This window comes from Zootoca vivipara, chromosome 2, assembly GCF_965207765.1.
Source record: "Zootoca vivipara chromosome 2, rZooViv2.hap1.1, whole genome shotgun sequence".
In the NCBI taxonomy this organism is placed as follows: domain Eukaryota; kingdom Metazoa; phylum Chordata; class Lepidosauria; order Squamata; family Lacertidae; genus Zootoca; species Zootoca vivipara.
This window is the reverse complement of record NC_142584.1, coordinates 7,129,645-7,145,437: the sequence shown is the minus strand read 5'-3', so window position 1 is coordinate 7,145,437 and position 15,793 is coordinate 7,129,645. Positions and strand designations below refer to the sequence as shown.

At 47.1% G+C, this 15,793-nt stretch overlaps 1 protein-coding gene across 1 annotated transcript; it reads right to left on the bottom strand.

Annotated features, from left to right (window-relative positions):
• Window positions 1–5,292: 5,292 nt before the first annotated feature.
• Window positions 5,293–15,472, bottom strand: LOC118081546 (keratin, type II cuticular Hb5-like). Its single transcript, XM_035108040.3, has 9 exons — window positions 15,011–15,472; window positions 13,000–13,208; window positions 11,836–11,896; window positions 11,587–11,682; window positions 10,443–10,607; window positions 9,633–9,758; window positions 8,644–8,864; window positions 7,231–7,262; window positions 5,293–5,782 (listed from the first exon to the last, which is right to left on the bottom strand). Exons 1-9 carry the CDS (start codon window positions 15,470–15,472, stop codon window positions 5,490–5,492), a joined length of 1,665 nt encoding a protein of 554 aa, XP_034963931.3. The 3' UTR covers window positions 5,293–5,489.
• Window positions 15,473–15,793: the final 321 nt, after the last annotated feature.

The window sequence follows — 15,793 nt, the reverse complement described above, 5'->3', positions numbered from 1 at the left end:
GATGGAAAAATATGGTACCTTATTCAGAAATCTAGGATTTGAGAGCTGGAGCAATGACTTCGCTGAGAAAACAACAAAAAGGTCTGTTTCTGAAATTCATTACAAGATGATTCACACAGCATAGGGTACCAAGGCATCACTGTAATATCAAACTTGCTACATGGTGTGAGAAGGATTTCAGGCTGGAGCACACCAGCTATTATGTATGTTAAACTTGTAAATTTAGAACTTTGTTTTGCAGGCTCTAACATGCTAGGATCACTTCACCATCCTTACCTATGCTTCTTGCCTCTACCTGGGGGGCCTGGGGGTGTGTGGGGAATCGTGTTGATACTAATGGCGATGCAATTATCACATTTAAAATTTGTGGGAAAGCTGGGAAAGGCAAATGAGATAATTTTTGTTGTCATCCTACTTCTGCTGCCTCCACACCCTTCTTGGATAATCATAGAATGATCATAGAATCACAGAGATGGAAGGGACCCCAGGGGTCATCTAGTCCAACCCCATCCAAACACACAGTTCCCCATACTGGACGCTGCTTAGCTTTGCAAATGTGCTAGAAGTTTTACTGCTGTACCACTAGTGCTGGTGGCACATATGGAAGCAGAGGTAGCCCCAACACTAACCACAGCTGTATGCCAGGATGCTGCCAGCAACTCCTGGCTGGTTGTCCAGGAAAGTATAAAGACAAGGGAAGGTTTCTTACCATCCTTTTTTATTTGATATTCACAGAGAGAGGCTAGAGAAGCAAAATTGTTGCTTCAGTCTGTCTCGCGGGTAGGTCTGCTCTGGCCATGCCATCTGGGGCTGATGGAAGCAGGAGAGCACGCAGGGCAGCACTGGGTGCCACGACCCTCAGGGCAACCCTCCCTGAGGTTTTGAGATATGCAGAGCCTTTGTGTGACCTCTAGAAGCCCCGCACAGCACGAAATTCCCCGGAGGGCTATTCCACGCTTCTTTCTGATGGCTGCAGCAAACCGGAAGTCCCAATTGGGCCTATTTACAGTGGTGATACAACAAGAACTGGGCAAGAGGAGGGGCTGTGTTGCCCCTTCCCCTGTCCAGTCCTTGTTGTATGCACTGGTGTATGAAGAGGGGCGGGGGAGCGCACCACCCCAGGCACCATTTGGGGAAAGGGTGCCATTGCAGTCGCTCCCCCCCAGGATGCATGCCCCATGCTGCCCCACCCCGGGACGTGCCCCGTGCAACCCCGGATGTGTGCCACACCCCCGCGGGTGTCACACCACGCCCCTGCACCGCTTGCCACACCCCTGCAGGTGACGCAACATGCCCCCGGGAGGCGTGCCAGCCAAACCCCCGCCTGTTCTCTGCTCTGGGGGCTGCAGCATGTTGCTCCGCCACTGGTTGTATAACCACTGTAAATGCCCATCAGAGGACTGGCTAAGTCTCACCCAACTATGATTTAGCAGCGAACTGCTAATTGCTTTGGCGTCTCTGGACTTGGGGAGGGAACCCAGGAGAGATAGCATGGATCATAGGCTGCAGCAGTTTCAGGAGTTGCTGAAAGATAATTTTTAGGGCCTGGTGTGTCTTTGATCCTATTAGCAGGGCTCTTATGTCTAGAACAGGCACACCGAAACTGCGGCCCTCCAGATATTTTGGCCTACAACTCCCATGATCCCTAGGCTAAGAGGACCAGTGGTCAGGGATGATGGGAATTGTAGCCCAAAACATCTGGAGGGCCGAAGTTTGGGGATGCCTGGTCTAGAACCTGCCGCCTTCTTTGTGTTAACTCTACTTGTTCTGTGCTTGCCTCCAGGAGATCTCCTTTCCCACCCATATATGACAATCTCTGTTCCAAGACTGTGTGAGAGATTTGGGTGAGAAAAGTTCCCAATTGCTCTATGTGCCAGCATAACGTAGCACCCTAGCTTTGTCCCTACTTGTTTCCTTTGTATTCCTGCCAAGAAAATCTGCAAGGCACAGAGTCAAAAGAAAATCCCTTGGAAAGTTGCTTCCGAGACCAGACGTGTTCTTCTTCCTCTCAGTTTCATTCCCATGATTTTAGCATAAGAGATCCTGATTTCATTCAACTGTGTAATTAGAAATGTTTACAAATTAACTATCACTCAGCCCAGATGTCCCCAAACTTGGGCCCGGGGGGCGGCTGCGGCCCAATCGCCTTCTCAATCTGGCCTGCGGACAGTCCGGGAATCAGCATGTTTTTACATGAGTAGAATGTGTCCTTTTATTTAAAATGCATCTCTGGGTTATTTGTGGGGCCCACCTGGTGTTTTTACATGAGTAGAATGGGTCCTTTTATTTAAAATGCATCTCGGGGTTATTTGTGGGGCATAGGAATTCATTTACATTTTTTTCCAAAATATAGTCCGGCCCCCCACAAGGTCTGAGGGACGGTGGACCGGCCCCCTGCTGAAAATGTTTGCTGACCCCTGACTCAGCCAGTCATTTTGGCTTTGGTATTTTGAGTCCAGGACTGGTAGATATTGTACGCAACAAATTGTTCCACACATCGCAGTCTCCAAGCGATGAAAAGCTCCAGGGGTTCAAGCTTTTACCCAGGGTTCCGTTTCCTTGGAATGAAAGTCAAAGGAGATTGTGGTGTCTTGGGGGTGTATCATTTTATTTACATGTTAGGGGCTACCCCTCCTGTTGCTCCACTCTAGTACAACCACTAGAGGTCACACCTCTAAATTTGGCCAGGCTTCAGAACACACAGGTGTTTTGTGATATTTCATCTGCAGATTTCAGCCAGTGTCTGATAAAATGGTGGCTGCCCTAGAATCTCATTTTGACAAGGGATTAAAAAAAAACACCCAGATATTTCCTCTGACAGTCATGAAATATTTTGCTCCCAGGACAAACTGCTCTGGATCGGCTCCAGAACATAAAACCATGTACAATATTTAGAAAAGGATATATTGCCTTCCTGGAAAAGACCCTGATGTTGGGAAAGAAGGGGACGACAGAGGATGAGATGGTTGGACAGTGCTCTCGAAGCTACGAATATGAGTCTGACCAAACTGCGAGAGGCAGTGCAAGACAGGAGTGCCTGGCGTGCTCTGGTCCATGGGGTCACGAGGAGTCGGGCACGACTAAACAACAACAACAATATTGCATTCAGTATCCATTTGCATCTATCTGATCTATTCTCCTGTGAGGTCAGGCAGAATACATAGGAGTCATCATCACAAGAACCCTGAGAGGTCAATTAGGTCTCGTGAAACTATTATTTGCTCAAGGCCAGCATATTTCAGGAACTGCTAAAGAAGAGGGGTTAGCAAGGGTCCAGGGAGCCTGTAGCTTCCCAGATCTTCCTGGGCTACAACTCCCTCATCCCTGATTCTTAAGCTATGTTGGCAGGGGCTGATGGGATCTCAATTTCAATCACATGTGGAGGTCCATGTTTTACAACTTTGGATTAGATTTTCCTCTATTCTGCTTTTCATTCTTTCTTGAATTCTCCACTTCGTCCTGTGAATTCAGATTTAACCAGGAAGAATTCTTAAAATGATTCAGGAACTGATGCATGTGTGTAGTTACAGGTAGGTAGCCGTGTTGGTCTGGCGTAGTCGAAACAAAAGAACAAAACAAAAAATCCTTCCAGCAACACCTTAGAGACCAACTAAGTTTGTCGCTGGTGTGAGCCTTCGTGTGTATGCACACTGTGGTTTGCTGCAATGTTTGCTTGCTTCTCAGGTGGGATTCTGCACCATCAATAGCTGTAGAATGGAGGGTATTTCAGCAGATGTAGCTTACATAACCATTGCATTTTGTATCTGGCCGTCATATTTTCTTTGCATTATTTCTTCCCTCTGCAATTGTACCAAAATCCTCATTGTATCACACTCTTTGTTGTTTAGTCGTTTAGTCGTGTCCGACTCTTCGTGACCCCATGGACCAGAGCACGCCAGGCACTCCTGTCTTCCACTGCCTCCCGCAGTTTGGTCAAACTCATGTTCGTAGCTTCAAGGTATCACTCTACTCATGCAGAAATCCATGCCTGCTTGCTAGTAAAACCCCAAGCCAAAAAAAGAATGTCATAAGAGTTTTTGGCAGTGCTTTTTATCAGGTCTGCAAGCATACCTTAGGGTCTTTGGTCATCTTTTTTTCTAAACAAATCATACACACACTCTCTCTCTCTCTCTCTCTCTCTCTCACTCTCAAATGCTTTATCCTTCTCTTTATAGGGACAATAGTCTGGCAATAATGAAGAGGGGGGAAACATGGAATCCCTCAAACCATTTTTTATTTTTTATTTTTATTTTTTTGCTCAGCACAATCCATTTATTAGAAACAGAATTCCAAAACAGGATGGAAAACAAAATGCAGGCAGAAATGTATTATACAGAAGCGCTTAGGGCAGTCAGTTGGAGGTAGAATGGCACACTAGTCTCCTTATGCACATTGGAGGGCAGAGATGGAGAACCTGTAGCCCTCGAATTGTTATTGGACTCCAATTCCCATCAGCCCCAGCGGGCAAAGACAATGGGAGCTGTAGTCCAGCAACATCTGGAAGGCCATAAGTTTATCCATCCTTGGTATAGGGAATGAAAATTGATCATTCTTCTATGTTAATGCCAGTTGGAATACTTAGAAAAGAACATGTACGTTTTCACCCACACAGGAGTTTCTGGCCATCTTTGTACTTAATCACAAGTATTATGTCCTGGGAAGACAAGCTCTTTGATCAGGTCTGGGCTTCAAGTGATTATCTTGGCTGGTAGGAGTGCAGAGGCTGAAACAACACAGCCGTAGTGACAGGTTAACGGAGGGAGACACTGCCTCCAACAGTAAGAGAAGAGGGTTGAAATTGCAAAGTAGCTCCCAGTATCCATAGATGGTACAGCTGTGTTCTTTGGACCCATACCTGTCAAGTTGCTGTCCGAGAAATAAGGGACCGGGCCGGAAGTAGCAGACCGGAAGTAGCGCTGCCGCCATTTTGGAACTGGGCAGAGCATGCTCAGAAGTGACTTTTGGTGCTGCTTTGCCCAGTTCCAAAATGGCCGCCGCGCCAGAAGTCGCACTGCAGCCATTTTGGAACTGGGCAGAGCAGCATCAAAAGTTGCTTCTGAGCATGCTCCGCCCAGTTCCAAAATGGCCACCGCGCCAGAATAAATCGGGGGGGAACAAAAAAATCCGTTTTTTCAGCTAAGAACAGCTGGAAAAACAGGGATTTCCCAGAGAATACGGGAGACTTGGCAGCTATGTTTGGACCTAAGCCAATTTACTATAGCTACCAAGAAGACACATTTGTGCTGCAACAGCCAAGTCATTAAGCGAAATTGGTAGTTCATATAGCTTGTAGAAATGTATGGTGGGAGCCATCACTTTAGTATTTCTGAATAAATATCAGATTGACAGGAGGGCATTTGTAACATCTGCAAAGGGGTTTGTTGGTTTGTTTGGCAACTCTGCGGTTTTGAGTATTTGCTATTGGTAGGCAGTAATAGGGGGAGGTTGTCGTTATTGGTATTCCACGTGCCAGCTGCCTATTGACCTTCCTAGTATCTTCGTCCGCAGTAGCCAGCGGGTGCTACAAACTTGACATTGGAGCCCCTGCCACTCCCACAACTGAAACCCTGCGGAGGGGGACATGGTTCTCTGCAAGGTGGGCCACAGGGAGGGACGCACGCCACCCCATCCCTGCAAGGATGCATGGCATCCGCACACGGATCTCTGCCTGGCCCGCAGGTTGTCACTCGAGGGCCACAGGTTGTTGTGATCTTGCCGCGGGGCCCGCACACAGGTCGTGGGTCGGTGTCGCACACAACTGCACCCTGACTCCTTCGCACAGCTGGTGTGGAAGAGGGAGAAAAGCAACATGGTGGTTAGAGGTCAACTCATCAGAACATCAGAATAGCCTGCTGGATCAGGCCGATGGCCCATCTAGGCAGAATCCTGTTCTCACAGTGGCCTGACCTCAAGCAGGATCTGAGCACAAGAGCCCTCTCCCCTCCTTTGGCTTCAAGCTATTGGTATTCAGAAACATTACTGCCTTCAATTGTGGAGGCACAACCCCCCTAGCTAGTAGCCATTGATAGCCATATCCTCTATGAATTTGTCCAATCTTCCTTTGAAGCCATCCAAGTTGGTGTCATAGAATCATAGAGTTGGAAGAGACCACAAGGGCCATCCAGTCCAACCCCCTGCCAAGCAGGAAACACCATCAAAGCATTCCTGACAGATGGCTGTCAAGCCTCTGCTTAAAGACCTCCAAAGAAGGAGACTCCACCACACTCCTTGGCAGCAAATTCCACTGTCGAACAGCTCTTACTGTCAGGAAGTTCTTCCTAATGTTTAGGTGGAATCTTCTTTCTTGTAGTTTGCTCCGTGTCCGCTTCTCTGGAGCAGCAGAAAACAACCTTTCTCCCTCCTCTATATGGCATCCTTTAATATATTTGAACATGGCTATCATATCACCCCTTAACCTTCTCTTCTCCAGGCCGAACATGCCCAGCTCCCTAAGCCGTTCCTCTCTTCCGTGGAGTGAGTTCCATAACTGTGTGAACTCACAAAACTGTCAGGAGCAGGTCAGCAATAAATCACACAGCGTCAGTGAAGTTAATTCTGTATTCAAAGAAACAAGACCGCTCGAGAGACCAGGCCCAGTGAGCTGAGCAACTCTTTTCTGGTAGATCTTACCCCAATGGGGCAGTTGTGAGGACTGAAGGTCCCCACCTTCCTACAGTTCCTTAAGCCTCCTGCTCCCCTAGGTGCTTCCTAAGCAATCTGAGACTTTGTAGCCTTGCCTGTGTTTGCTCTGCCCTCTTCAGGCCTCTACTGGTTCTAGGAGACCAGGGGGAGGAGACGTTAGGGCAGAGGTCAGGGCCTCCACATTTTGGAGTAACATCTAATGAATTTGATATTTAAGGGTGTGTATTTTGTATCTTCATATTTCTGAACCGCTCTAGGGTTTTCTTATGAAGTGGGACACAGAAATGTCATAATGACAGTAAGTATATATATATGTACACATTTCCCCTAATGAGGGGAGTCCTCCTAAATACCAACTAAAGAGCCCTCCATAAGACCACTATTCCAGAGTCTAAACTTATCTAATTGTACCACTGTCTGGCCTTCAACTCTCTGGCCTCACAAAAGTCATTTTCGCATAGCTTGGGCCGCTATTTCCTTATCCTTGCCCCCACCCCAATACTCTTGATGAAAACATGACCATATCTCACTTCTCTAATAACCACCACCCCCAATGCCACCCAAGAAGGGGGTCATCAGAATACTTACAGATGTTCACAGCACATTCTCCCTCACCCAACCTAAAAAAGCAAATAAATAAATGGTAAATAAATGGGTTCTTTGCTAGGAAATCACCATCACTGCTATGCATCATTCACCAAAACATCTTGGCCTGATATCACACATGAAGGATGTAGAATGGAACTGCCAGCTTGTTTCTCATCTCATGACCTCTCTCTGGGGCTTTCTGACAATGGCCACCAATGATTCACCCAAAGCTTCTTCCTATACCCTCCAAGGCACCATGGGGCAGAGCAAGGGAGTGTTGTAGCTCAATGGCGGAGCACCTGCTTTGTTTGCAGAAGGCCCCAGGTTCGAATCCTGTCATCTCCAGCTTGCCTTTCTTTTTCTTTCTTTTTTAAAAAATAATAATGGGGAAGCAGATAATGGGGAAGACATCCTCCTCCTGAGGCTCTCAAGAGCTGCTGCCAGTCAGAGTAGGCAATGCTAGACTTGAGCAGACAAACAGTCTGATCTGGTATAAGGCAGCTGCTAAGTGCCACTGTCACTCTTTCTTGCTGGTATCACTGGCAAGGAAGGATAATAACTAAACAATGTATCTTCTCCTGGTGTCTAAATCCATCTCTACAAGGTTGAAGTTACCCTAAAGGACCAGCCTCCACTGGACACGATTTTGGCAAGTGAACTGATAGGAAAACATAGCCTGCTGTACTTCTGCATTGCAGATTGCTGTTAAAGGAACTAAAACAACTTTTAAAAGCCTGCAACTATTTAGACAAATCCACAAGGATTCAATAATGGTTTTGTGATTTCATCTGTTTCCTTCTCCTATGGAGACTTAACAGTGATATTGAACGACTTCTGACCCATTAAGTCAAGCATCAATAAAGAAAACAACTATTCTTTATTGATGATATTTATTTATTTACTGTACTTATATCAATTGCCGAATAACATATGCTCTCTGAGCACCACATATTACGCTCTTCTAGGTGCTTGATATCCTCTTATTTTTGCAGTTGTGGGCGGGCACAAAAACAAAACAGAACACAATGCATTTATCCAGCCTCATGTACACAATAGATAGCTAGTGTGCTACTTTTTGCTTGGAGGGCTCTAGAACAGGGGTCAGCAACCTAAGGCCCATGGGCCACAAGCGGCCCATGGGGGTCGTTTAACTGGCCCACGAGCCACCCCTGAACCGAGCCACCTGGTGCAGCACAGTGCCGTGAATCACGCCTGCGCAGACGCAGACACTGGAAATAACGCCTGTGAAGACGCCAGAAATCACGGGCCGGCGCACTCATGCACACACACGATCCAGCCCACAGCGGGATCTCCACTGGAGTGAACCGACCCAGGCGAGGTAAACCTTGATGACCTCTAGACTGTGCTGCAGTGCAGCAGGTGTGCTAATTCACCCACTCCTACGGTGCTCACCTGTATTCCTCTCCTTCCAGCAGCTTCCTGTAGGTGGCGATCTCAATATCCAGGGCCAGCTTGACGTTCATCAGCTCCTGGTACTCTCGCAGCTGGCAGGCCATATCCTGCTTGGCCTTGTGCAAGGCATCTTCCAGCTCAGCCAACTTGCATTTGGCATCTTTCACAGCTATCTCCCCACGCTCCTCAGCTGCAGCCACCTCCTCTTCCAGTTTTGCCCTCTGTGGTGGCAAAGGCAACAGCATCATAACAGCACATGAACTCAGCTATATTGGTCCCTGGACTGTGGTTTGCCTAGTTAATGTAATGCCTTATTTGCTGCAAACTCTAAAGAACTAGGAGGAGTGGTTTTCCAGGAATTTATCTGCATATTCCACAACAATTCAGGAGTTCCCCTGGAGATTTTGTGAGCTGATGAAGTGATAGGTTCATTATTGCTTCATATATTCTTTCCCACACTGTGATCATTCCGTTTCAAAATGGTTAAACATAAGGGGCTTTGCTGGATCAGGCCACTGGTCCATCTATTCTAATGTCATATTCTCTGGTATGCATAAAAACTCAAAAAATCTCCCATCCCTTGCTCTGCCTCCAATCAAAGAACAATGGTTTAATTCAGATCTATGTTTCCTAACTAAAAGCTTAACACTCTTAGTTTCATTTAAGAGAATTCCCACCCCTACTCCCGTACTATTTATTCACATCAGATCTCCTACAAATTTACCTGGAACTGTTTTTAAGCGGTATTAAGGACTAAAAAATTGGAACTTTTTAAATAAGAAAAAGAGAGAGATGAGAGTAGCATTTGTTCAGCATGCTGAACTCCTTACCCAGTAGTGATATTTTGCGATCAAAGAAGATTCCTGCTTGACTGAACTTGAAGTCACTTGGTTCCTTGGTAAGCAGCTGTGATACTTCAATTGCACGTTTCTAATCTGCAGCTAACCTCACAATTGTGACTTCCAAAAATCGACATTGTCCTGTCTTACCTGGGCTTTGACACTTGAAACTTCTGCCTCCAGCCTGTGGACCACCCGTGTCAGCTCACTAAGTTCTTCCTTGACGCTACGCAGGTTGTCACAATGTTTGGCCGCAGTTGTTTTCAACTCTTGATACTAAGGTGAAAGAGAAGATGTTGGAACCACTGAAAGCTGGGTGTGGTGGGGAAGCCACACAATCACCACCCCTGTTTCCCTTCAGAAGCCCAGCTCTTATTGTGCAGCTCTAGTCAATGTATGTGGCCTCAGTGGGAAAAAGATAGAGGCCAAGGAGAAGTGGATGGAAGGGCCCCAACCCAGAGCAATCTTGAGAGGAGGATGTGAATGACTATCAGGGCAAATGGCTTCAGCAAAGGGAGAAGATACTTCAAAACAATGGAAACTGAACAGCACCCCCATAGCATCCTTTGACATCCACCCATCCTCGAGGGAACTCCCTTCTCTATATTGTTTCCCATACCATGAGCCACTTCTATTTATACAATCATTCATTTCCCTTGTCTTATCTTGTGCTTCCCATCCACAGGAGAATCTGCTCTCCCTGCAGTGCCTCATTCTGCCAGGTCCCAATGCCCAGTGATTCCTCCCAGCCACCAGTTGTCCTCCCTCCCCCTCCTCCTCCAGTACATTGACGCTGTACACATCCTTGCATGTGGGAAACACAGTTCTGTCTTAAACCCAGCAAACAACTCTCCACTACTGAAGGCAGAAATGTGGAAGCTGTATGTCCACTGTATGGAATGAGAGAGGTTTCCCAATCCTGCCTTAAGGGATGCTAGATATTTCCACCACAGGGTTCACCTGGCAATGGCACCAAGCTTCCGCCTCAGCCCGGCTCCGAGAGGCAATATCTTCATACCGACGCCGGAATTCCTCAATGACACAGTCCATATTCAGTCCTCGGCTGTTGTCCATCTGCACTGTGACACAGGTGTCCGAAATGCAGGATTGCAGCTCGCGGATTTCCTGCCAGAGGGACAGAACACGGCCTGTCAATACTACGGAGTTTTACTTTCATGAAATCCCCTCCAGATTTGGCCTGCACTTTTCAGAGAAGATGGAAGAATTCCTTTGAATATACCTGACTCCACACCCCACTCCATGTTCTCTAGCCTATGTGGGAGGCTGCCTTTGATGGCCTGTTTGGAAGAGAGGTAGCCACCACCTTCCAGATGTTGCTGGACTCAGCCCTAGTTAGCAAGGCCAGGGATGATCGGAGGTCAAGAACAACTGGCCAGAACTAGGCTGGTTTTGAATCTTCAGCTGCCCTGATAAGTGTTGATGGGAGCCTATTGTGGTAAGGGTCAACCACCCATACTACCTTCCTATTATTCTGTGAGCATGATTTAAGGTGTGGGGGATTTGCACTAAAATGCCCTTAATGTCATGAGCTCAACCCAGTCTAGAATGCCCCCTTCTGCTTCTGCTCCTGCTCCTCTTTACCTCATCGTCTCCTCTAATCAATCACATTTTATTCCACCCAAGATGATGTACATGAAGTTATCCCATGAACCTCTACCGGTGACCCTGGCCTAAGTCATCCACGCCCACCATGCTGTTATCATCCACTGCTGTATCTGAATAGTTGGGGCCTCCGCACAGCTGAAGAAATGTTTGATTTGCCTTCAGCTGACTGCTGTGTTGTGAGCTGGTTGAATACCATGGGCAGTGATGGCAGTTGATGGTCTTGGCATCAAAAAGAATCCAAATGTTCTCTCAGCTACATGGAGGCTCACACCAAAGCTTCTGCTTTCTGCCTGGGAGGTCAAGAATATCTCTGTCTGATCTAGTTCTAACATGGTTTTCTTTCTCAGCTCTCCCCCCAATTCGAAAATATTTTCTTTGTGTTTGCCTTTTGGGCTACAACCTGTCACAAGGGATAGGAGCTGTGGTCCAAAAACCCCATGGGTTTTCCATCTCTGTAGGGAATGGGAGAGTGCCTTACCTCCTCAAAGGTAGCTCTGAAAAAGGAGATGTCTTTCATCAAGGCGTCCACTTTCGTCTCCTTTTCTGACTTGTCCATGAAAACACAATCCACCTCCTACAGGAACATGAGAATGAAATGGGGAAATATTGATAAGAAGCCATGACTCTTAACAATTACCATTCAAGGTACTAGGACAAGAAGAGTGCTAAAACCCACTCAGGTCTAGAAACAAATGCCATACTGTATTTTGGAAGACTTGCCACTTGCCTTTTTAATAGTCACATACTCATTTTCAGCACATGTGCGGCGGTGACACTCCTCTTCGAACCTGATGAGGTAAGTGAAACAGTTTGGCCTCACATCTGAATTTTTATTTTATTTATTATAAAACCATTTATAGACTGCTTGATATTTTAAAAACCTCTAAACCATTTACGGTATAAAATAAAACAAGCAATGTCATTTAAACAAAAATAAAACCGAAAACCAATAAAATAGCAGCATGAAGACAAGTAGATGCATGCAAAAATAATAATAATAACAAAAATCCAGGGGATTTGAGCATATGAAGCAAGATCTTAAAAGTAAAGGGGAAACCTAGGCAAAGAGCGAAGTAATTACAGTGGTAGCTCGGGTTACAAACATTTCAGGTTACGCGTTTTCAGGTTGTGGACCATAGGAAACCCAGAAGTAGCGGAAAGGGTTACTTCTGGGTTTCGCCGCTCACGCATGTGCAGAAGCAGTAAATCGTGCTTTGCACATGCACAGAAGCCCCAAACCACGTCATGCACGTTAGCAGATGCGGCGCTACAGGTTACGAATGCTGCGGGTTGCAGACATGCCTCCATCACAGATTACGTCCGCAACCCGAGGTTCCACTGTAGAGGACTTTATTTTAGGTGGTGCTTATCAGGTACTTGTGCGTATTTCATCCACAATTATTCTGCTCGTTCATGTTGGGATGACCTTGGAAGACTGACTTTGCTTAATGCTGAGTGAACTCTAGGCTTCACAAATCACAAAAAAAGACAGCCTGCCTATAAGGTTAGTCAATGTAACGCCCTGCAGATGCTGATGGGCTACAGCTCCCATCATCCCTGACTGGGATAGGTGGGAGTTGGATTCCAACAACATCTGGAGAGCCCTATCTCTGTCCCAGAACATGAGGCAGAGTTGTGGCTTCTCTTGCCCATTCTGCCTTCCATCCCCTCCATGTCTTCTGTAATGAACAGGACTCCAGATATGGAGCTGTCACAGAAGATTTCACACAAGGCCAGAAGAGGCACGACCTGATGTAGCCACCATTTACTGATCTGCTGGTGGGCCACCATAGATAGCTTATGACTGCATTTGAACTGTGCAGGTCTGGTTTGGGCTCTGCATTTCAGCATGTCCCTCTGCTAGCAGGCTGGGGTGACGGATCTCACTCACTTTTTCCTGTTGCACTCCAGGGTGTTGCTCCAGTTTTTCATTTCTGCCTGCAGCTGTGCCCTCTCACATTCCAAGCACTCCAGCTCTTTCTTCAGGTTGGCAATGTACTCATTAAACATGGGCTCCATGTTACTTTTGCAGCACTTCCTCTCTTGCAAGAAGTCCCATTTGGTCTTCAGCATCAGATTCTGCTGCTCCAAGAATCGGACCTGTCAATCAAAGGAAACAATAATCCCCCCCACCAGGACAGGAGTGTTTAATTACAGAGTTGAATAAGAACTGATTCCAGTATGAAAGGCAAAGAGAGGGCCATTCCAGGGGTCCAGGTGCATGCCTGAGTCCCGCTAAGCTCGGTGGGTTTTGCAGAACTGTAAAATTGCACACATTCAATTGCAGACACCATTGAAAGCATAAGAAAAGCCCTACTAGTGCAGAATGACTACATGCTCGTTGCCAAACAAGAAGAAATGCGCCACTAAATAAGGGACACCCATTTGCATAAAATGTGCATTTGCTGAGTTTTAGGTATAGATGCAAACTGAGAAACAATGACTATCATTTTAGTAGCAATACAATGGGTCTTCCCATAGAGAAGAAGACTGTGCGCAGCTTCTTGAAGAGCCAATTATTGAAGAGCAACATGGGTCAGATCAAAGGCCTGTCTAATCTATTAGGATTAATTTAGCTACCATTATAGCAGTTCGAAAGCACGTCAAAAATGCAAGTAGATAAATACAGCGGGAAGGTAAATACAGCGGGAAGGTAAACGGCGTTTCCATGTGCTGCTCTGGTTTGCCAGAAGCAGCTTTGTCATGCTGGCCACATGACCTGGAAGCTATACGCTGGCTCCCTCGGCCAATAATGCGAGATGAGCGCGCAACCCCAGAGTCGGTCACGACTGGACCTAATGGTCAGGGGTCCCTTTACCTTTACCTTTTATCCTCTGTATGGGACCCAGGTGGCGCTGTGGGTTAAACCACAGAGCCTAGGGCTTGCTTATCAGAAGGTCGGCAGTTTGAATCCCTGCAATGGGGTGAGCTCCCGTTGCTTGGTCCCAGCTCCTGCCCACCTAGCAGTTCGAAAGCACATCAAATAGTAGATAAATAGGGACAGCTCCGGTGGGAAGGTAAAAGGCGTTTCCGTGCGCTGCTCTGGTTTACCAGTAGCAGCTTTGTCATGCTGGCCACATGACCGGGAAGCTGTCAGCGGACAAACGCTGGCTCCCTCGGCCTATAGAGCGAGATGAGCGCCGCAACCCCAGAGTTGAACATGACTGGACCTGATGGTCAGGGGCCCCTTTACCCTTTACCTTTATCCTCTGTACTGTATCAGGAATGGGGAGCCTGTAGCCCTCCAGATGTTGTTGTACTCCAGCTCCTATCAGCTCCAGCCAGCCTGCTCAATAGTCAGGGATGATGGGAACTGTAGTCCAACATCTGGAGGACATCAGGCTCTCCAGCCCTACTGTAGGCAGAAGAATGTCAGAAGTGCCATGTTGGATGATATTTGGTCCAGCATCTTTTTTCCCCAGTGGATGTTTCTGGGAAACCTGCATGAGTGCAACAGCACTCTATTTTCTCTCCTCCTTTGGAAAAGACATATTGATCCATCTCCAACAATGGATTTTGTGGCACTGTCTTCACAATACACAGAGGAAGCTGATGAGATGCCACCTGCCTCCTCTACCCAGCCACATGTAACATGCCAGCTTAGATTCAGATCATCTATGATGTGACTTTGGCTTCTTCTGAAATATATCCAAAGAGTGGTGCTTGACCTTCCAATCTCAGCTGTAAGCATTCTGCATACATTCCCTGCCAAACTCTTTGGAACATACCCGCCTTATGCAGAGCCAGACCATGGGTACAGCTAGTTCAGTATTGCAGTGTCTCTCTCCAAGGCAATGGGCATTCCTGTCCCATGTGGATATGCCAGGGATTTAAGTTAGGACAGACCTTCTGCATGCAAAGCAGATGCTCTACCACTGAACTGTAGCCCTTCCATGACTCACCTTGTCAATGAAACAGGCAAACTTGCTGTTGAGGAACTGGAGTTCATTCTTCTCTTGGCATTTCGCTGCTTGGGCTGTGGCATCGATCCCCAGGTTGAGAGGTTGAAGCAGCGTCTCGTTGCAAGTGACAGGGGTGATGCCAGGTGAACAGGGTGGGCAGACTCCAGAGCGCCTGAAACCATAGCCGTATCCAGTGCCACAATAGCCATATCCAGTGCCCACACCATGACAGCTATATCCACACCGCGGAGGCAGGCAACTGTTGGCAGCAATCCTGGGGCCACATGAACCAGCGCCACCCAGGCTCCTGCTACTAAAGTGACCCTCTCCTCCATAGCTGATCTCAGTGACCTTAGCAGAGCAGGAAGTGCTCACCCGGGAAGCATGGCCTGCAGGATGCAGGACAGCTGAGGAAGAGCTGAAATTCCTGGGGCCACATGCAGAGTTTGAGTGGCAAGACATGGTTTCGCAGGAGAGCAGAAGTTGGAAGAGGAAAGGGGGAAGCGAAACAGCAGAGCAAAAGAGGCAGAGGTAGTGTGGTTAACTGCGGGGAAACTCTCCCTTTATATCTGTTTGGGACAGCTGGGTTTGGGCAGCATTGAAATGGAAGAGAAAGCAACTTCTCTGACATTTATTAGCTTGGGACATTTAGGGAAGCAACTCCCCATGTGCTCATCCACACTGTTTGATGGCTGATCACCTGGTAGATGAAAAAGAGTTTCAGGGATTTCACAAAGGCCCTTTTTTTTTACAGCACCTACAATGCTGTATTAAAGGGCTGAT

Excerpts from the sequence above, each read along its gene's own strand:
- LOC118081546 (XM_035108040.3), bottom strand. The coding sequence starts at position 15,472 with ATGTCTTGCCACTCAAACTCTGCATGTGGCCCCAGGAATTTCAGCTCT. Across the intron at positions 11,683-11,835 it reads AGTATGTGACTATTAAAAAG|GAGGTGGATTGTGTTTTCAT; the intron begins GCAAGTGGCAAG and ends ATGTTCCTGTAG. Across the intron at positions 8,865-9,632 it reads TTTCAAGTGTCAAAGCCCAG|AGGGCAAAACTGGAAGAGGA; the intron begins GTAAGACAGGAC and ends TTGCCACCACAG.